The sequence below is a fragment of the Chelonia mydas genome, chromosome 4 (genome assembly GCF_015237465.2).
Source record: "Chelonia mydas isolate rCheMyd1 chromosome 4, rCheMyd1.pri.v2, whole genome shotgun sequence".
NCBI lineage: Eukaryota > Metazoa > Chordata > Testudines > Cheloniidae > Chelonia > Chelonia mydas.
The window spans coordinates 105,642,550-105,664,854 of record NC_057852.1 but is presented as its reverse complement, the minus strand read 5'-3'; the positions used below and the strand labels follow the sequence as shown (position 1 = coordinate 105,664,854).

The 22,305-nt window shown below is 38.5% G+C and overlaps 1 protein-coding gene across 1 annotated transcript in view; it reads left to right on the top strand.

The window, feature by feature from the left end:
• TBC1D19 (TBC1 domain family member 19) overlaps positions 1 to 22,305 on the top strand; it is a 106,418-nt gene that overhangs the window by 72,584 nt on the left and 11,529 nt on the right. Inside the window, exons 13-17 of the mRNA XM_037897967.2 lie at positions 4,873 to 4,935; positions 9,703 to 9,798; positions 13,842 to 13,887; positions 15,234 to 15,266; positions 18,534 to 18,643. Coding sequence (XP_037753895.1) covers positions 4,873 to 4,935; positions 9,703 to 9,798; positions 13,842 to 13,887; positions 15,234 to 15,266; positions 18,534 to 18,643 — 348 coding nt within the window. The remainder of the gene's footprint in view (positions 1 to 4,872; positions 4,936 to 9,702; positions 9,799 to 13,841; positions 13,888 to 15,233; positions 15,267 to 18,533; positions 18,644 to 22,305) is intronic.

The following is a 22,305-nucleotide window of genomic DNA, read 5'->3' as shown; positions in this document are numbered from 1 at the left end:
AAGCCTTACTGTCACAAGAAGCACTGGCTGCGAAGCCTTTCTGCTCCAACTCTGCTAAAGAATCCAGGCTTAAGGACAGGAAACTAATATAATGCCTAGAACCTACCAGACCTTGCAGCGCAAAAGGCACTGGTCTCTGAGCTGGGCTCTGGTTCCAAGGCTGTTGCATTATCAGTATCCAAATAATTGGATCCAGCTTTGAAGCACTTAAAACCTTGATTGGTTGTGGCCTCTGACATGAGAGCCAAGCCACATCAGATCTGATAATCTTGGCTCCAAGAAAGACAGTATCAAGGCTAAGCATGCTCCAAAGGCTGAGACAAAGCTACATGCTGGGGGATTCCTCAGATCTCTCTGAGCAAGATCAGAGCCTAACTGTTCTGAAGCCAAAGAGAACAAATGATCCATAATGGAGAAAACCTCTCCCAAAGGATCTCTCCTCAGTTCAGAAGGTTGCATCAGATCTGAAAAAACCTCTGTAGCTCTTGTTGCCAGTACATCTGGTTCCTATGGCTCAGGTGCGCAGAGCTGCATTTGGAGTGTTTCTCAGATCTGAATGATTCATCTCTTATGGGAGAGAAGAAGAAATCTACTGTGTCATCCTTCTACACCAGATGAGAGGAAGAGATAGAGGGATCTATCTTGGTATTCCCTGGCCGCTTCCCTAAGAGTCAGCCAGGTTCCCCTCCCCGCCATTACACTCCATTGTTTAGAATAGATGCCAGGATCAGTTATTTTGCCAATAGTGTGATTGTCAGATCTGAGATCAGATCCACTCTCTGAAGAATTGGATCACATTAGAGTTACTGATGTTCATCTGAGCTTTCAGTCACAAAAACCTGACTATACAACTAGATATAATCTGTGTGGATCATCTTGTCCTATGAGATGTTGCCATAGTTGGGTTAAGTGGCAAGTGGCAGGATTGTCAAGTGCCACCTTGTGTGGTGTGGCCATATTGCCCATTGCCTAGGCATCACAGAGCCCTTCAGCCTTACCAGCATAAGCACTCATCTCAGACTAGAGATAGGAAAAGGCTCACACCTCAGATCCGAGACTCTTGGATCCAGTTTTTGTATCTACTTAAAGAGAGCACTTTCCCACTATAGTGCTGGATGCTTTATCTGAAGAAGAGAAGCCGGTAGTTCAAATGGAATATCAGCAGGTATACCCAGAGCTTGAGAATGATTCTTCTCCTGATGCGAATGTTGGTAATGTTGCAGTCTCTTCACCTTCAGAGGATTTGCAATTTAATTATCTCATGGGTAGAATGGTTACAATATTAATGCTCCTGAGAGTTGCTTTAGAGGAGACTTCTCACCTAGTTTTTGATATTTTTTGGTTCTAATTCAGAGTAAGGTATGTCTCCCAGTTTTAGATATGACTATCCTGCCTGACCCCCGGGTACATACTTGGGAAGCTAGCACAAGTCGCTGTCCTTCCACCATAATCATGCTGTTATTTTTAGAGTGCTAGCTCTGGCAGAGTTAGTGTATATCTGTGTACCTGTGCTGGAAATCAGACTCTAGCTGCTCTGTAGACATGCCCTATGTTCAGAGTATTCTTTCAGTCATCTTTCATGACATTCTTTCATCTTTGTCATGGTGGATACTCTAAGAGAATATTCTGAAAGGGAATCATTCAGTTTTCCTAACTCCATCATTGACAGTCACGTCAGATGAGTCTAAGAGTAGATGGGCAGCGCACCTTCACAATCTATTAATTCAGGACAATTGGAGTCATGGAAAAAATAGATTTATAGGTAAACTGGAGAGGAGTGCATCTGTCTAGCTCTCAAATTTTTTCTATCTCACATCCAGAACAAAGTAGTGCAAATTGTCACAGACAAGAAAACAGCAATGAGAAGGGAGTAGCTCACTCGTCTCAGCTGTGCAAGGAGGCAGTCTAGCTATGGGCCTGCTGTATCCACTACAACATCTACCCAATTGCCCTGAACTTAGGAGGCAACTACAGCAACATAATAGATCAGTGCTGTGAGGCAGTTGCATGAACGTTCTGTTAAGGATTCAGTAATTCAGGACATATTCAATATCTGGTGGTTTCTGGAAGTAGATCTCTCCGTCATGAGCCAGAATATGAAATACCCTTGTTTCTGCTCAGAATGGACAGAGACAATCTGTTCACACTGGATGCTTTTCTTCTGAATTGGGGGGTGGGCCTGTTATATGCTTCCTCCTTTTCCTCTTACACAGCGGGTCATAAAGATAAAGCACAGTGGGGCCAGAGTAATTCTAATAAATTCTACCTGGCTGAGACAACGGTGGTATATGGACATTCTTCACTTCTTTGAGGGGGTTTACAACTTTCTGCCAGTGATAGCAGCAAAAGCTGTTTTCACAAGAGGAGGTGAAGGTTCATCTCCCAGTCCTCTTTCTCTACATCTAGCTGCCATGGGTTGTAGGACTTTAATGGACCTTGAAAAAAAATCTTGCACTTTAGAAGGTTATTTCCAGGAAGCAATCAACCAGAAAGTGTGGAGTTTAGGTGGTATAAATTCATGACCTGACAAGCGTGTAGTTTCTGTGTGGGCAACAGTTTAGTGTATTAATATTTACTGCATGTAAAGACTCTAGACCTGTCTTACACTACACTTAAACAGCAATAGCAGCGCATCATGTACTATAGATAATAAATCTGTCTTTGCACATGACACAGTTAAAATATTTATGAAAGTTTCAGTTAATATGTACCCACCAGTGAAAGACCCAAATTCATCATAGGAAATTAATTTGGTCTTCACCCAGCTCATGAATCCTACTTTTGAACCAAGGGTGGATTGTTCTTTATTTCATATGTTTATTTAAGCAGCTTTTATAATAGTCTTTACATCAGCAAGGTGAGTGAGTGAGTTGCATGCTCTTATGGCTGACCTGACCATTCACTGTTTTTTACATAGATAAAATTGCCCTTAAACCTCATCCTTGAATCCTTTCAAAAGTGGTGTCTGGATTTCATATCAGTTAATTGCTGGTTGCCTTTCCAAGCTCTCATGCTTATAAAAAAGAATCCAAACTACATATTTTAGCTTACTATCTGAATAGGATGAGAGAGCTTCAAAAGTCTCCTAAAATTTTTATTTCTTATGCTGACAACTGTAAGAACAGGGATATACAGTTGCATCAGATCCTCCTTCTGCAGAAGTTAGGACACTGTCATGGGGTGTCTGGGCCCTTTTTAAAGGATGTCAGGACCAGTCTACCTGTGATGAACTTCGTAAAGGAAAATGAGCCCATGTCAGCCACTTGTCAGTAGCTAAGTGCCCAGGTAGCTAGTTAGCAGCTAATTAGCTAACAAACACCTGGATCTGATAAATAGCTACCAACGCTCAGTTGGAGGAGGGTGCTGCTAGGAGGCTTGTGAGGGAGAGGTGCTCCCAGGGAACACAGCAATAGAATCCTCAGGAGAAGGAATTTATGGAGGGACTTCCCAGATAGCTGCAGAAGGCCCAGCCTGTGAGGAGCTGCGTGCTGCCAGGTGAGGAGCTGCATTCAACACAAAAGCCCTGCAGAGGCCTTAGTTACAGAGAAGAAATCATACAGAGTGCCTTATGGGTAATGGGCCTGGGCATGGGATTGCTAGACTCAGGTGGGACTGATAAACTCAGATGAAGTTTGCCTCCCTGCTAAGAAGCCTGGGTGAAAGCCTTTCTTGAGTGTCTGCTGAACTTTCTGTTAATAAATCAGACCCTCAGAAGGTATGCTGGGGCAGGGGTGGGTGGGGACGCTGTTTAATGCAACCCAATGAATTTGACAACCCGATCTGGGAAATTAAGGCAGGGTGACCGGCACTGCTGCGCATGGACACAAGAGGCCACACAGGGATGGCTCACATCCTTTATAAACACACTTGACTAGCACAGTGGTTACCTCTCTAGCACGTCCAGAAATGTTCTGATTGAAATATGTAAGGCTGCTACTTTGAGGCTCGAGCCACACCTTTGCCAAATACTATTAATTAGATCCAGCATCTAGATTGGATGCTCAGTTCGGTAGGGCCATACTACAATCCTTATTCAGTTAGGATACTGAATCCCACCATCCAGTCGTGGGTTGCTGCTTGCCAAACTATCCCATGACTCGGTATATACAGAGGACACTTGAAGAAGAAATGGAGATTACTTACTTGTAACTGGAATTCTTCGAGAGGGACTCTACACATTCCCACTCCCTGCCCACCTTCCCCTCTTCTTCAGATTGCTAATGAAATATTGACTCTGTGGTGGACTAGAAGGAACTGACACAGGGGACACTGTGCCCCCTTTTATAGCACGTTCACAAACACTGAGGGGAGGGGCAGGAGCAGCAGTAGGGATGTTTGAGCCCCCTAACAGGCACTGCTGTGAGAAGTTTCCATAGTCCAAGCTGCACCAGCCAATGCATCCCCTGCATGTGAATGTATGGAGTCCATCTTGAAGAATTCCCGTTAAAAGTAAGTAACCTTCTTTTAGCATTAATGACAATTGTAGAATCTAGTCATTATTTAAAAATCCCCACAAGAACACGGAGGACTTGTCTGCAGGATTGAGCCCTAAACTGCTGGTGTTTGGGGTGGGTAGTTAATGACGACTCAAGGATGCTTTTTGTTTGATGCTGGTCTGAATAAACACCAAGGGGAGAGTTTTTGGTCTCCAAGTTTTAGTCCAGAATATGATTGTAATCAAACTATTGTAGTGTTTGTGTGTTGTAATTATAAATATGAAGTCTGTGTATGACATCAACTGATAAGTGAAAGGGAACTCATTAATGCTGAAACAATGTCTTTAACCACTATCCTGGGCCTCGATTCTGCAGACATCACCCAAATGAAAAAATTATCTTTCAGCAACAAACTGGTATATTTTTTTAATTGTAGGATGTAAAGCTGACAGCGAGCAACGATGACTACTATTTTGTATTTGAGGATTATTTGTATCAGGTAAGTAGCTAGTTCTGCTTTAGAAAAGATGAAAGTATGAGTTTGTTGGATTGTAACACCTTTGGAGCAGGAATTGTGTTTTGGTACATGTTTGAACTAACTGCACCTAACATAATGGGGCTCCTAATTGAGGGCTGTAAGTTTTACTGCAATACAAAGAATAAATAATATCACTTTCTGAATGTAGGTTATATAAAATAACCTTTATGCTATAGGAAGACCAGGGTCACTCACTCTCCTGTGTCAATGCCCTTGACTTTCTGAAGTCCCTTGTATTATCAAATAGAATATTTTTGAATTTGAACAAGACTAGTGTAGAAGCTGAACAAGACACTTGGATAGGAGTCTATTGGAGGAGACAAAGACTTATTCAGAGGCCACCAAATTGGAAATGATTCTACCTATTTGTTTTTTCAATACAATAACGTAAAAGGGATGAAGTCAGCCGGTTCTTTATTTTTCCAGTAGTCATAAGTTAGTTTAAAAAAAACAACAAAAAAACTAGAGTTGAAGGACTCACAGAAATTGACTAAGTCTTGAAGAGACAAGTCAAAATCTTAGTTTAAAAATAAAAATGTTGCTTGACAATCGCCTACTGTAATGGCTAATGATTTGGTTAAATATTTTAAAAATAAAAAACATAGTAATTATAAATATAGTATTGTATGGATGCAGCAATGTCATTTTCATCATTTCTAACATTATTTCTAGCAAATAATTTCTAGTTAATTTATATGGAATTATCTACATTACTTCCCTTTAAATCTTTTTAAATGGAAGGAGATTACATTCATGAATTTCCTAATGTGTATTTGATTGCAGTGTCAACATAAATGTCATGGAGCAAACTTACCATTTTCAAAGCACTTTCAGCTTGATTAGTCACAGCTGTTAGGGTGGGCTTGTTTAATTTTGTTTTTTATAGCTATGTGAAACTACATGTGTGCCTTTTTGAAGTTAGTGTGCCCTATGTGAGTCTGAGCTTATGGTCTGGAGGAAAAATTAACCAAGAAATTGTTCTTAATGCTGCTTGTTCCCATACGTAGAAAATGTATACATTTGTAATTAAATATATTTATTCAAATATATCTGTGTGTTTGTGGATATATATAACTTTACGCATTTCTTTTAGGTGCCCATTTGAAATTTTATATCTCTATTTCATCTCAATTAAAAGTACAATTACAGTTTTCAAATAAAAATATATCTGAATTAAAATATGATTTATACTCTGAAAAGAGACTTCATAAAAATTACACCCCAGGTATCCATATTTATTCAGTCTCAAATACTTCTATGTACATTTTTCTCTGTTTAGGAGTCGGAAGATAAATTTTCTGTCAGTCTGAGCATCTCAGCTTGGGAGCTGAAATCAAACTGTTCTTTTGGGTCAATAAATATGTTAGTTATCTGACAGTCATGAAAAAGAGAGAATAATTTTTGTATTGGCTCTACAGTGATGACAGAAATAAAAACTTGTTTCTATCAGTGCTGGGAAGCTTATGTCACTCAGGAACATAGGACAGCAAATTTGCTAAATATGATGACATTTTTGCATAGTCATTTCTCAGTACATAGCCACATTTGAAGGTTTTATTTTTGTTTCCTTTCAACATTTTAAGTCTTGAGTTATAAAGATGAATGTGATTGTAGGAATTCAAAGAAACAAAAACATCAAAAAGTATTGGATTTTAGCAACATAATCCCCAATGACTTCAACAACGGTCACCTAGCTAAATCCATGTGTGCTCTTTTTAAAAGTGCAGAGCTAAATTTGGTTCTGAGATTTGAAAAACAACCCTAAACTTCTGATCACTCCTTGTGTCTAATTCCATTTAGTACTTTATTCCATTCTGCAAAATGGTTTGTAAAAGAAGTATATCTCCTAAAGACAACCTTCATTCCCTACCTAATCTTCAGCTTCAACTACTTCTCAAATTGTTTCATTCTGTAGACCACCAAGAAGGGGCTCCACAGACCACAATTTAGGAATCACTCTGTTATGGCATATTATTTGCTGATTCCAAATGATAAGTGAGGGGGAAAATGTTGGTTAAGTAAGAGAATTTGAACACTGAAAATTATAGCTTAAAAGGGCTATAGAAATCAGTTGTCTGTCTAGTACTTCGTTTTTTGGCAGAATTAGTTATTACTACTTAGATTGCAAGCTCTTTGGGGAAAGGATGATGTCTACCTCTTAGATTTGTATGGCACCCAGAGTGGGGCCCTGATCCTGTCTGGAGCATCTGGGCTTATGATAATGACAAGATTTAATAATAAATAATAGTATTGAGTTGTACCATTGGTTCTTATTTATTTATAAATAGGGGTCTACTTAAATTGTGGCGCAATCATACATTTTTTGCAGGTTGGTAACAGCATAAATAGACATTTTGCTATTTATGCTGTGACCAGCTTATGAAAAATGTGATTTTTCTGCAGCATTTCTCAAACTGGGGATCCTGACTCAAAAGGGGGTGGCAAGCCTATTTAGGGGTCACAGTATTGCCATCCTTACTTCTCTGCTGCTGTTGGTGGTGGCGCTGCCTCAAGCTGGGCCACGGGAGAAGCTGCTCTCTGCTCTGCTTTTAGATCTGGTTGGCCGGAGAGCGGCGGCTGTTGGCCAGGCGCCCAGCTCTGAAGGCAGTGCCACCACCAGCCGCAGCACAGAAGTGCAGGATTGCATATTACTTCTGTGCTGCTGTTGGCGGTGGTGCTGCCTTCAGAGCTGGGTGCCTGGCCAGCAGCCATCGCTGTCCGCTCTGCCTTCAGAACTGGGTGGCCGGAGACCAATTTCATGAGGGAGACCAGATTTCACAGTCCATGACATGATTTTCACGGCCACGAATTTGGTAGACCCCTAGTCCTATTTAATCCTTTGTGTGAAGAATACAGTGAGATAAAGTTGCTTATTTTCAGTTATTTGCATGAGTGTGATTTCTATATTACATTTTTACCACTTTATAACTCTCCTACGTTATGATTGAGGTCCATTGATATCGATTGTAAAATTCCTCTTTATCACATGCCCCATGATTTTATTACTTTAAGTTTATCCTTTTGAATTTAGTGGTTAATTTTCTTCTTAATTTTGGACTGATAGTATAAACACCTTGTTAGTTTGTCAAATATTTGTATACTTGAAAAATAGCTTGTGTTATCATGGTTTTCTTTTGGCTTTATTTCTCTTCTGTATGAGACATAGGATTAATAGATTTTAAGTCCAGAAGGGGCCATTATGATCATCTGGTCTGATTCCCTGCAGAACACAGCCCAAAGTACCTCACCTAGTAATTTCTGTATCAAGCAACAACTTCGTTTGAGCTATTGCATACTTTTTAGAAAGATATCCAGTCTTGATTTTAAAAACTTCCAGACACCAGAATTCCTAAGAGAGAGCTGCAGATAAATGTTAGATTCTTTTTCCTACTGGGGAACATTGTTTATTTCCTTTTTCGATTAGACTCTCCCACATCAGTTAACATATACTGAGTATTAACTTTGCCTGTATATTGTTACAATTTGAAGATGATTGTGAGTTATTCAGTAACAGTATTTAATTTAGAGTGTTTATTTAAGATTATTTATTTTTAAAAAAGATGTTTAAATATGAGAAATTGTTGGGATTCAAAAAAGGTAAAATGTTATCACAAAAAGAATATTATCTGTTTTCAAATAGAAGTGCAAGTGGTTTACAAAAGTCACAATTTTGCATGTTTGTTTTTGACCAATTTATTTGAAAACTATTCACGATCATTTATTCAAAGAAAAAACAGTTTATTTTATGAAACAGAAAATATGTAATGAAACAGCACTACAGCATTTAAAACATTTTTTGATTTTTTTTAAAAATTGTAGTCCTGATTTAAAATATTCTCTATTAAAAACTATATTAAAGAATGTTTAAAGTTGCGGAGATAAGCACCCAGGTCAGGAAACAGCAGACTCAACTTTAATTCTGCCACCTTGTGTATGTTTGTTGTGGTTCAGTCTTTGACTGCATGATAACATTCAGATCTTCAAATATCATATAATTTAATATGACACAATGTTTCCATTACTTCAGATACATATATTTCATCTTTTATTATTGTTATAGCTATTCCAGGATTGCTCACAATGTGCTAGCCTCTTTTCTTATAGGTGATATCCTTCTTCAGAATCTAGAATGATCTCCCATATACAGATATATTTGTGTTCTTATCCTAAACTATTTAACACTAAATATGCTTTTTGATAGAGGCTGATATAATGCTGTCTTCCTAATCTGGTATTTTCCCATTGTGTTGTTTCATAATAAAGTAAATGTTGAGAATATATACTATCAAGATATTCTGTAAAGGCTCTGTGTCTGATGGAGAATGTTAGGCACCAGGCAATTTTAGAACTGCACATACACAAAAATGCACATGCTTTGTTTGTTTATGCAGTTAGTATGATGGCTGTCAATCATGGTAACTTGGTATTGAAATTGCCTGCTAGCCATGTAAGTGGTCAGTTACATGCATACATATAACTGCATACACAAATGGTTTACATACACACCTCGGCATAGACTGGTCTGAAAATACAAACGTAGAAATCTTGGATCATAATGTGTTTCAAAAATTAAAATAGTCTCGTAAGAGGTTTTTTTGCTATTAACTCTATAGTATTAGATACAGAAGATCTTAAAATGAAACAACTCTCAGTGCATAATTGTGTGTTTGACACTGTTTTGTTCATCGAGCAAGTCAGCTGATGTTTTTTTTACTTTGTTTTCTGCAGGTATTACTCTGTTTTTCCCGAGATACATCAGTATTGGAGCACTTTTCTTACAATAGCGCTACTCCACCCAAATCATACATACGAGGTAAAGTAAAAGTATTGTAAGAGATAATATGAAGAGTAGTGTTGATTGTTGTATGTAGTATACCAAAAAAGCAAATCTATATGGGTTTAATTTATGTATATTACATATGTACACAAAAAGTAAATTAGAAGACAGTAATTAAGATCACAAAGTCAAACACTCAAAAGTTAGGAAATGCGAGAATTAAGGTTGCCTATGTATTTGCATTGATACAGTCTTTAATTTACATGATCATATACTGTTTTTTTCCATCGAACTCCTGCCTTATTCAGTGCACAGGGTGGGCCAGCTGAAGCAGGGAAAATACTATATATTTATTTATTTATTTATTTATTTACTGGTATTAGCACATAGAAACACCAGATATGGACCATGACACCATTGTGCTAGGTGCTGTACAAACACAGAACAAAAAGGCAGTCTCTGTCCCAGTGAGTTTACAATCTGACAGACAACAGTTGGGTACAGGCAGACCAAAGGGTGAGTACAAAGAAATAGTGAGAACATATAGGTCAGCATGATAGGTGGCAGTCTCAGCATACTAGCAGTGTAGCTTTTGTCAATTTTACATAGGCCTATTGACAAAGGAGAGTTTTATGGAGGGTTTTGGAGGAAGCTAATGTTAGTTTTGAAGATGTTTACAGGGAATTTCTTCTAGGCGTGAGGGTCAGCATTAGACGAAAGCACAAAGTATACAGTCATGTAATTAAAGACTATATAATAATGAATACACATATGCACGGGCAATCTTTGTTCTCATATTTCCTGACTTAGAAGTGCTTGACCTTAATATTATTTTAAGTTAAGGTTTTTTTTATGTGTAATTTCCTAGGTTTTTACAAAAGCAAACTGAAAAAATAAATTCCATCACGTGTCATTATATTGACACCTTCAGGGGTCATCAGCAGGGTTGGAACCTTGAGATCCACTATACAGACCTCTGCCACTTGAGCTCATGGAGTAACTGATTGCAGTAGCAGGTTGTCATCCTCTGTGTGGACAAGTACTACAAGGGGATTCGACATTTTTGTCAGGGTTTTCACAGATATTTGCTGACCGCAGAAGACTCAGGAATCTGGGTTCCATTCCAGGCTCTGGAGAGGAGTGTGCTCTTGCCTCATTCCCTCCAACCTATCTCTGACCTGTCACTTCCCCACCCTTGGCTCTTTGTCCCTCATATCCTACCCCTACCATCTGCACTTTCTGTCCCACTCAGTCTCTTGTCCAGCTCTTCATCTAATGTGCGGGGTGTGGGCTCTGGGAGGGAGTTTGGGTGCGGGATGGGGCTCGGGGTTGGGGTTCATGAGGGGTTTTGGGGTGCCAGATCCAGGGGGCACTCACCTCAAGTGGCTCCCCGCAAGCGCTGACCTGTTTCTGCTGCTCCTGGGCGGAGGTGCAGCTAGGCGGCTCTGCATGCTGCCTCCTGGCCAATGGGAGCTCAGAGCCAGCGCTTGGGGTGGGGTGGACCCACACCCCATGCTGCACCCAAACTCCCTCCCTGTTAGTTAACCGGAATTTTTCACTTACTGGCACCCCCCCATTTCTCCAACATGCCAAAAAGCTTTTACTGTATTCAAACAATAAATGATGTAAAGTTTTATTGAAATAAGTTTGGAATAATCAGCTCTTACTCATGAATGGTGAAGTCATGAGAGAGTTACTTTAGATACTCTAAATGAGTGCCAATAAAATCCTACCTTGTCAAACTATTGTGTATTCTGTATATGCTGCTTACTTTTATAAAAGAAAAACTCCCATTGACTTCAATAGAGCCACGATTTCACCCCTTGAGTTTAACTGCATGGTCCTTGGAATGACAGAAATATATAACAAATAAATTTTATAAACCTAAGAAACTTTAGTCCAATATCTCTGGGCTTTCAAGTGCCAGGAGGGCCCAGAGGAAGTGGTGTATATAGTCTTGTAAAGCTGGGACTCTTCCCTTTCCAATCGTAAACTCTCATTGCTAGTACATTCATGAGATACTAGATTAAAGTTACCATTGGAGCAAAACTGAATGTTGACCATTTTGGATTTCCATTCAATGTAATTTTATTGAGGAAATTCCACAATTTGGTAAAGGATGAGATAGTTCCTTATCAGAGTCATTTTAAAAAATCGCATTTGTTTGAACCTACTTAAAGGTTTAGAACAAGTTCTGGTTCCAGTGAATTAGTGGACAGAATGTACATGATGATGCAGCTTCTCATATGTCCCTGAAAGTTATCCCATGTATGTTACCACTATGTATGTGTTGTACATTAAAATATGGCTATTTGAATATACTGAGATTATATACACACACAAAATATACTATCATACACTTGTGGTTAAAGTTCTTTATATGATAATATTAAATCTAAAAATCAGATTAATTTTAACTAAGTCCTCCATTAAGTAGACAAACTTTCTCTTCCCACAGGGTTCGCGCGTGTGTGTGTGTGTGTATATATATATATATATATATACAGTTGGCCACAACTAAATAGGGACGTTTTTGATCCAGTTCAATTGGTTCCGTACTACAGTAGAACCTCAGAATTACGAACACCAGAGTTAAAAACTGACAGGTCAACCACACACCTCATTTGGAACTGGAACTACGCAATCAGGCAGCAGCAGAGACCACCAAAAAAAAAAAAAGAAAGGCAAATACAGTACATCCACTGTGTTAAACGTAAACTACTAAAAAAAATAAAGGGAAAGTTTTTTTTATTTTATTTTTTTTTTGGACAAAGTAAGGAAACTGTTTCTGTGCTTGTTGCATTTGAATTAAGATGGTTAAAAGCAGCATTTTTCTTCTGCATAGTAAAGTTTCAAAGCTGTATTAAGTCAATGTTCAGTTGTAAACTTTTGAAAGAACAGCCATAACTTTTTGTTCAGAGTTACAAACGTTTCAGAATTATGAACAACCTCCTTTCCCAAGGTGTTCATAATTCTGAGGTTCTACTGTACAGGAAACTGTATAATGTAACGCAGATTTTCTTCGTTTCCTGCTGGATTTGGCAATATCTCTCTCACTGCAGAGGATTCTATTTTATAACATGTGCCAAATGCAAAGAACAAGAGATGAAAACACATAATATTCGAAGAGATCCTTTTTCTTATCATAACAAATAATCATTTATTTAAGGTTTTTAAACCATGAATTTAAATAACTAGTAAACACTTATATCGCTGTTCTAGTTGAATGTTCTCTGTTATCTTAAAACTACAGAAAAGAAATTAAAAACATCTTTTAAAATAGGTGCAGTTGTGTTTAAGAAAAGCACTGAATTATGCCTCAAAATTGACTGTCAATATTTTATTGTGGGTCTAAAAAATAGTTTTGTATAGTATTAGCACATGCCCCTTTTGCATAGGAATAGAAGAAATTGTGTGTTCCTTTTTTATTGTTGGCACTGATATTAGATTTGAAAAAAAGGGCTTGTTGGAGCAATAGGGATTTTAAGATATGAAAGAAAAATAGGAAAAGTAATTCAGTTATGATACCCCTCCACTCCTTCAATGATTCAGCCTTAATGCAACAATTTCCTTTTCCTCTCACTAACATTTCTGCACCTTTCTAAGAGCTGTTCCTATGCATAGAACATTCTCCCTGTTCTGGTCTGCCAAGGCACTCTCCTTTTCATTTAAATCCCTTCTGAAAACTCACTTTTGTCTGCAAGGCTTACAGCGAGTGAGTCAGTTATACTCTTTATTCATTTTTATTTAACGAAACACAAAACGTAACAATCTCCAGAATGTATGTATGTGCACAAACACACACAGTCTCCATGTGATGCTATTATTGAACTCCTCCTTCTCCCTCATCTCCTCTCTACGGTTTGCCAATCTCCTTTGTTGTGTCACATCTATGTTTTACATTTGAGGAACACTATATCTTCTTTATTATATGACTCGTGAAATGACTTGCATGCTAGTTATCAATATAAAATTATACAAAATTAATAATTAACTTTTTAAATGATATTACTGAAAAGTAATAAAGTTCACATTCTAAAGAGACTTTTACCATTTGAGTGTGTTTAAACCCATGTCTGCTCATTCACAGGAAAACTCGGCGTTGGAAGAATATGCTGTTTTTTATCCACCAAATGGTAAGAGTTATACTATTGCCTCCTCTAGTGGAAGCTGGGAAAATTACTACTTTTAGCAATGCAAAAATAAGCTAAACTTAACAAATAAGCAGAATAAGAGTGAACCTCAGCCAGTAGTATAATGAAATTAAAGTCATTGGGCTAGATCCTCACACTGGATCTACTGCAAAGCCACGTTAAATCTAGCTTTATTAGCCACTTTAGGATTCTCTGTGTAGGAGAATATTCTGATAGCATAGGATAAGGATAGTAGCTCATACTTCACTCTTCTCGATTCTTGCTTAGGGGACCTGACTGGAACACCACTTAATTCAGCTAATCCCTAGTTGCTCAGCACCTCTAGAAAGCATGCCACTGAGATGCCAATTTTAGGCTCTCACTTTTGGTCTTGATTTTTAGGCACAAAGGTATGAATATATTTATCACATTAGTGCTATTAACGTTACCCTTACTGCTGCTGTTATAATCTTCTTTTCTCACTGGTCATTTTGTCCATATCAACCCCCTCCCTTTTGACTCCTGCTGCTGGCTTTTCATTGCCCTTTATATCAAATTCATGCTCTTTGTCTGTGCTTTCAAGGTCCTACGTCACTGATCTTGTGTCTGTATCTCTAACCTTGTCTCCTTTTGCGTCTTCTCCATTCCAGCAACGATGCCAGTCTTGGTACATCCTCTGGCCCCTTTTCCGACTTCTGTTTCCATGTATTCTTTTACGCAGCCCACAAAGAATGAAGCATCCTCCTTAAACCCATTTGCCAAACACTTTCCCTCTCCTCATTCAAATCCCCTCTGAACACTCATTTCAGCCATGTCACCTATGGGAAATGAGATGATTTGGAAAAGAGAGGAAAATAAACAACACAACTGCCAAGATGTCTACATATCTTTACTGGGTACTGCATGAACTCATTAGTGTAACTTTCTTTCTTTCCCTGTTCCATCGTTCTTGTCAGTGTATGGCCCTTGCTGGTTGAGTCTTGTCTGAAGTTGGGCCTTGATTTCATGAAAGCACGTAAGCACATGCTTAAAGTTAAACATGTGCTTACATTCTTTGCTAAATCAGGTCCTTAATCCGATCTTACAGGCGCGTAAGGACATGCTTAACTTTAACCATGTGAGTAGTTCCACTGAAATAATTGGGAATACTCCCTGTTTAAATTAAGCATGTGTGTGTTTGCAAGATCAGGGTCTAAGACTCTAAGCTCTTCAGGATATGGAATATGTCTTTAGTTGTTCCTGTGAAGCACAAAGCTCAGTTTAGGAATTTGAAAAAGCAATAAATATGAATACTTCTATGGATAAATAAACAAATATAAAAGGATAAAAGAATCTTCCTTATTTTGTAGGTGTAATTCCTTTTCATGGCTTTTCAATGTATGGTAAGTATGACTTTCAAATTACTATTTTAAGTAATAATTCTGCATAGTTTTTGTAAATAAACCACAGTTTATATCACACATCCACATATTTTTGGTAAACTGTAAACTATTCTTTTATGCATTTTAAACATTTATGTATTCCACTTGTTTGTGTATCCAAGGTGTGTATGCATAATTAGAAAAATGTCCAGACTGATCTCATTTGCTCTTGTTATAACTTGCTAACATGTGGGAGTCCCTATACAGAGAACTATTATTGGAACACTTGATCTCTAGGTCAGAAGCTAGCTTCATTCATGGTAATTGAATTTCAGTGTACACAAATGGGGAGAGAGGATGGCTTGCCAGGCTGTGTTATCTTTGTGCTGTGAGTAGGCAAGAAATGTGTGAACAGTGGTTTCTTATAAAAGTGAATTGTATGTAAAAGGCCCACTGGCATAAACACATGGCTAGGACAGGTAGTGAGTGGCATCATATAATGGAATGTTCATGACTTACTGCTAAAAGGGAAATTACAAAAATGTCTTTTGTGAATACAATGAATAATTCACAAAATATTAGCAGCTTGTTAATACTGGATGGTTTGGGCTCTCTCTCTCTTTACTGCATTAGTATGTCTTCTCTGGAAATCCTGATTTTTAAAAAAGAGTTTGGATTAAATGAACATGTCATTATGCCAACAAGAATTCAAGAAACAATTAAATTCTGTATTTTGTGAAAAATCCTTTAGCACTCAGAATGGACAAGGCAGCTGGTGCAAATGTACAAATTAAAACTGGTTCCTTCTCAGATGATGATGGAATGTTTTTGTTTAGTTAAGTTTCTGCTTGTTCTGATAAGTTTCAACAGCTTTTCTTTTGTGAAGAGCATAGGTAGCCTGGGAAGTCACAATGGGAGAGAACCTCAAGAGGAGGTACTCCTATTTAGTAACTTGCATTCCCTACCATAAACAATACAGATTTAATCATTATTATCTCCACTGTTTGAGCTACAAAAGATGGAGTGTCACTTGAGTATGGAATCCTATTTGAATCCTGGTTGGCATAGAGAATCTGTGTCTTCTAATGGCAGGTTTCAGAGTAGCTGCCGTGTTAGTTTGTGTTCGCAAAAAGAAAAGGAGTACTTGTGGCACCTTAGAGACTAACCAATTTATTTGAGCATAAGCTTTCGTGAGCTACAGCATCCGATGAAGTGAGCTGTAGCTCACGAAAGCTTATGCTCAAATAAATTGGTTAGTCTCTAAGGTGCCACAAGCACTCCTTTTATTTTTGTGTCTAAGTACTGAACTGCTTGGTTACAAACTCCTCCTAACCTTCTCACAGTTGATAATGTTGAAGTCACAGCCAGGAGTCCTTCACTTTCTCAGCCTGACTGGAGGTTTGTTTTAAAAACTGTCTCTTAAAATGACTTAATGTTTAGAGTTGAAACAACCCTTTAGAAATCCACCCAGCTTAGTTTAATTAGATAGCAATTTTTTGGATCAGTTAGTATTTAAAGGACTTCGTAATGGTTGCCCAGTTAATGTAAATGTTCATCCAGACCTTAGAATGAGTATGCAAGTGTCCATATATCCTTTGACTGATCATACTTATATGGTCTTCATTATTGTAGTTTCTGAGTACCTCATTGTTTTTCATATATTTACCCTTACAGCACCTCTGTGAGGTAGTGAAGTGCTATTAGTTCCATTTTACAGATGACAGGTTTCAGAGTAACAGCCGTGTTAGTCTGTATTCACAAGAAGAAAAGGAGTACTTGTGGCACCTTAGAGACTAACCAATTTATTTGAGCATGAGCTTTCGTGAGCTACAGCTCACTTCATCGGATGCATACTGTGGAAGCTGCAGAAGACATTATATACACACAGAGACCATGAAACAATACCTCCTCCCACCCCACTCTCCTGCTGGTAATAGCTTATCTAAAGTGATCATCAAGTTGGGGCCATTTCCAGCACAAATCCAGGTTTTCTCACCCTCCGCCCCCCCCCCCCCACACACACAAACTCACTCTCCTGCTGGTAATAGCCTATCCAAAGTGACCACTCTCCTTACAACGTGCATGAAAATCAAGGTGGAACATTTCCAGCACAAATCCAGGTTTTCTCACCCCCCCCACCCCCATACACACACAACTCACTCCCCTGCTGGTAATAGCTCATCTAAAGTAACCACTCTCCCTATAATGTGCATGATAATCAAGGTGGGCCATTTCCCACCTTGATTATCATGCACATTATAGGGAGAGTGGTTACTTTAGATGAGCTATTACCAGCAGGGGAGTGAGTTTGTGTGTGTATGGGGGTTGGGGGGGTGAGAAAACCTGGGTTTGTGCTGGAAATGTTCCACCTTGATTTTCATGCACGTTGTAAGGAGAGTGGTCACTTTGGATAGGCTATTACCAGCAGGAGAGTGAGTTTGTGTGTGTGGTTTTTGGAGGGGGGTGAGGGGGTAAGAGAACCTGGATTTGTGCAGGAAATGGCCCACCTTGATTATCATACACATTGTGAAGAGAGTGGTCACTTTGGATGGGCTATTACCAGCAGGAGAGTGAGTTTGTGTGTGTGTGGGGGGGGGGGGGGAAGGGAGGGTGAGAACCTGGATTTGTGCTGGAAATGGCCCAACTTGATGATCACTTTAGATAAGCTATTACCAGCAGGAGAGTGGGGTGGGAGGAGGTATTGTTTCATGGTCTCTGTGTGTATATAATGTCTTCTGCAGCTTCCACAGTATGCATCCGATGAAGTGAGCTGTAGCTCACGAAAGCTCATGCTCAAATAAATTGGTTAGTCTCTAAGGTGCCACAAGTACTCCTTTTCATTTTACAGAAGGGGAACTGAGTCCAAGAGAGACAAAGTAACTTGCCCAGCGTACACAGGAAGTCTGTAGTGGAGTATGAAATTGAACCCAGGTCTCCTGAGTCTCAATCTAGCACCAGAACCACTGGACTATCCGTCCTCAAAACATATTTTTGATGATCATGCAGGGCCAGGTCTATGGAATAGGCAGGATCCAGTTAGTTCTGCCTCTTGAAATCTATAGGGTTGTAACATGGACTACAATATTCACCTTTGCTTGTCGTTTCTTTTAATAATAGGATCTAATATTAAAAATAAATATACCTTTCTAAATAAATCAGAACTAATTTATAAATTTATTATTCTAAAGGGATTATTGGCTTGTTTTTCCTCCTACTTCATGCACTTGCTCATTGAACTATTTTAACAGTTTACAGCATTGAGTCAATTAAATTCTTTTATCATTTCAGTTGCTCCACTTTGTTTTCTGTACCATGAACCTTCCAAATTGTATCAGATATTCCGTGAGATGTATGTGCGTTTTTTCTTCAGACTCCATTCCATATCTTCTCATCCTTCTGTAAGTTCATTAGGAAATAAGACCCAATCAGTCTATATTTCTATTTGTTATGGAACAATAATGCTTAGTAGCATGATTTTATTTTATTTTCTTAAGTGTACATAGCTGAGTTATGTCCCTTCAACTATGATGAAAATGTCATGCACATCTGAAGTAACATTATATAACTTTATTTGAAATCCTATAATTTATACCTCAATAATAGTAAAAGTCTCTGGCAAAGGCATATTTAATAATACAGTGGTCATGCTATCAGGCTTTGGGGGGAGTCAAATTCAGAACAGCACTTACGCATGTGTTTAAGTGCCTTCCTGAATGATGCCAGTTAGTTGTGTGTGATACAGAGGTAGTAGACAATGGACCTCAGTGTTGTTTGAGTTACTCTGTAGTAGAATTACACTGGATACCTCTATTACGAAGACTCTTATGAGACTTGAGCACTATAGTTTATAGGTTTAGTCATTACTAGTCATTTTCAAAGGGGTCTCAACTTAGCCTCTTCTTACTCATGCGTCTTTGTGTATAAACATACTTGAATGCACTTTTTTAAGCACTATCATATGCTGGTGATGGAATTTGTGTGAATTCTGTGACTTGCATGTGCAAGTGTTTGTGCATGCAAAGTTGTTTAAAAAATTGACTTGCATTTGTATAAAGTTTTGGTTGCCTTATTTTTTGTTTATGCTGTTTACAGTATTAACTATTAAAGTATAACATTCTTCTTTTCTATTTTGTATAAAATCTTATAAAGTATAAAATACTTTTATTTAAAAGAAAATGGCATTCATTTAGCTAAGCATACGATTTTTAAAATTCCCATGATTACAAGTTCTTCTTGCCCTACATAAGCTATAGAAAATGTTTTAAACTGACAAGTGTTTTTTCCATTAAGGGGTTTTATAAATGAAGAGAGCAATCATATTTCCAATTATGTAATGATGTATTATGAATTATGTGAACAGCACAGAAGAATGTCCAATAAAATTAAAATATGAGGGCCACTAAGAATCCATTGTGATACAGATGGTGGACTATTTTGTTAAAAAGTGACTTACAGCTGATCCTGCAAATGCTTACTCCTGGGAATACCACTTAGTACTGTGAATAGTCACACTGATGGTCAAATAAATAAACAAACCTCACAGTGGTAGATATTCTGTCTGGAAATAAACATTTACAGGATTGGGCCTATGCTTTGGTATATTAGCAGCATGGTATCCCAGTATATGGGAATGTATGCTAGTTTCCATCATGATTTTTTTAAAGGAATTTTTAAAATGGGGAATATTTGTTTTTCCACAGTTTAGACCACTTAACTTGTCCTTGTAATAATTTGATTTGTCACTTTTTTCTAATTATAATTCAAAAAGCACTGCTTTTGTCTGTGTCCAGGTGTAGTGTAACTGGAGTCTATTTTATCAGAATAAAACTAAGACCACATAGATTGTGTATTACTGGGCCTTTAATAGACTTAGAGACAGATTTTTAAAAGATATTTAGGCATCTAAAATACAGATAAGTGCCAGTGCCGAGGTGGGATTTTCAAAAGTACCTAGTCACCTAACTACTATTGAAATCAATGGGTCTTAGTCATTTAAATGCTTTTGAAAATCCTACTTAGGCACCTATCTGTATCTTTTGGTGCCTATATACTTATAAAAATCTGGCCTTTAGACCTTAACCCTAGAGATACTACACATGAGTGACTTGGAGTTGAATGTGACTACTCATTATATATAAAGTTATTCAGGTGTGGAAGTGCTTGTAGGATCAAGGCCTTAGAAGTTGAAGGGATCTGGTTTGCTCATGTTACTCTAGTTGTGTATCACTGTGTTAGGATATAGATATTCTGGCCTGTCTGTAAAGGCCTATACTCTAATTTAGGTGTATTCTTATCACTTAGCTAGTTAGAGGTATAAAAGAGAGAATCAAAATCACTGTCTGACTTTATAAGGCCTTTGGCTAAGCAGCAGAGGCAGCCATAAGCTGGGAAGCGAACAGTCACATCCTCACATTCCAAACTAGTCACATTGAAATAAGGTGCTATTGGGCTGTTAGGAATACAATCCTGTCCTGATAATGCCTATCGCCTCCAGAGAAAGGGAAGTGCCTAGAAAATGTAAAAGGAAACTTAGCTTGATAGCATCCTGTCTGGCAAGAACTCACTTAATATCAATAGCTGGGATGTGAAATCCTCACTTCTATATTGTTTTGTCATTATAGTTCCCACTTTGCTATTGTTTATTTGCTATTGTCTCTGTCTGGTTCTGTGATTTTTTTCTGTCTGCTGTATAATTAATTTTGCTGGATGTAAACTAATTAAGGTGGTGGGATATAATTGGTTAAATAATCATGTTACAATATGTTAGGATTGGTTAGTTAAATTTCAGTAAAATGATTGGTTAAGGTATAGCTAAGTGGAACTCAAGTTTTACTATATAGTCTGCGCTCAGGAAGTGTGTGTGTGTGGAGGGGGGAGGGAATTGGAATCATGTTTTGCTAAGGGGGAGAATGGGAACAGGGACACAGGTAAGGCTCTGTGGTGCCAGAGCTGGGAAGGGGGACACTAAGGAAGGAAACTGGAATCATGCTTGCTGGAAGTTCACCCCAATAAACATCGAATTGTTTGCACCTTTGGACTTCGGGTATTGTTGCTCTCTGTTCATGCAAGAAGGACCAGGGAAGTAAGTGGGTGAGGAATAAGCCCCTAACACTTCCTCCATTTCCTTTTTAATCTCATCCCAGGTTGACCCCTGCACCTGGTATGGGCTCTGGCTCTTCCTTATCCATTTATCCAAAAAATCCTTTACCCTGGCTTGCCAGAACCCGCAACTACCATCACGAGAGTTCACTATACTCACTCCAAGCAGCTGCGCAGACTGTTGGGGAGGGGGACTTACAGGCTGCCACTCACCTATCCGATGCGATGCATTCGAGTCACGGCACCAAGATGTTAGGGGCTTATTCCTTCACCCACTTACTTCCCTGGTCCTTCTTGCATGAACAGAGAGCAACAATACCCGAAGTCCAAAGGTGCAAACAATTCGATGTTTATTGGGGTGAACTTCCAGCAAGCATGATTCCAGTTTCCTTCCTTAGTGTCCTCCTAACCAGCTCTGGCACCACAGAGCCTTACCTGTGTCCCTGTTCCCATTCCCCCCCTTAGCAAAACATGATTCCAATTCCCCACCCCCATTCCCTGTTCCCATTCCCCCCCCCACACACACACACTTCCTGATTGAGTGCAGACTATATAGTAAAACTTGAGTTCTGCTTAGCTATACCTTAACCAATCGTTTTACTGAAATTTAACTAACCAATCCTAACATATTGTAACATGATTATTTAACCAATTATATCCCACCACCTTAATTAGTTTACATCCAGCAAAATTAATTATACAGCAGACAGAAAAAATCACAGAACCAGACAGAGACAATAGCAAATAAACAATAGCAAAGTGGGAACTATAATGACAAAACAATACAGAAGTGAGGATTTCACATCCCAGCTATTGATATTAAGTGAGTTCTTGCCAGACAGGATGCTATCAAGCTAAGTTTCCTTTTACATTTTCTAGGCACTTCCCTTTCTCTGGAGGCGATAGGCATTATCAGGACAGGATTGTATTCCTAACAGCCCAATAGCACCTTATTTCAATG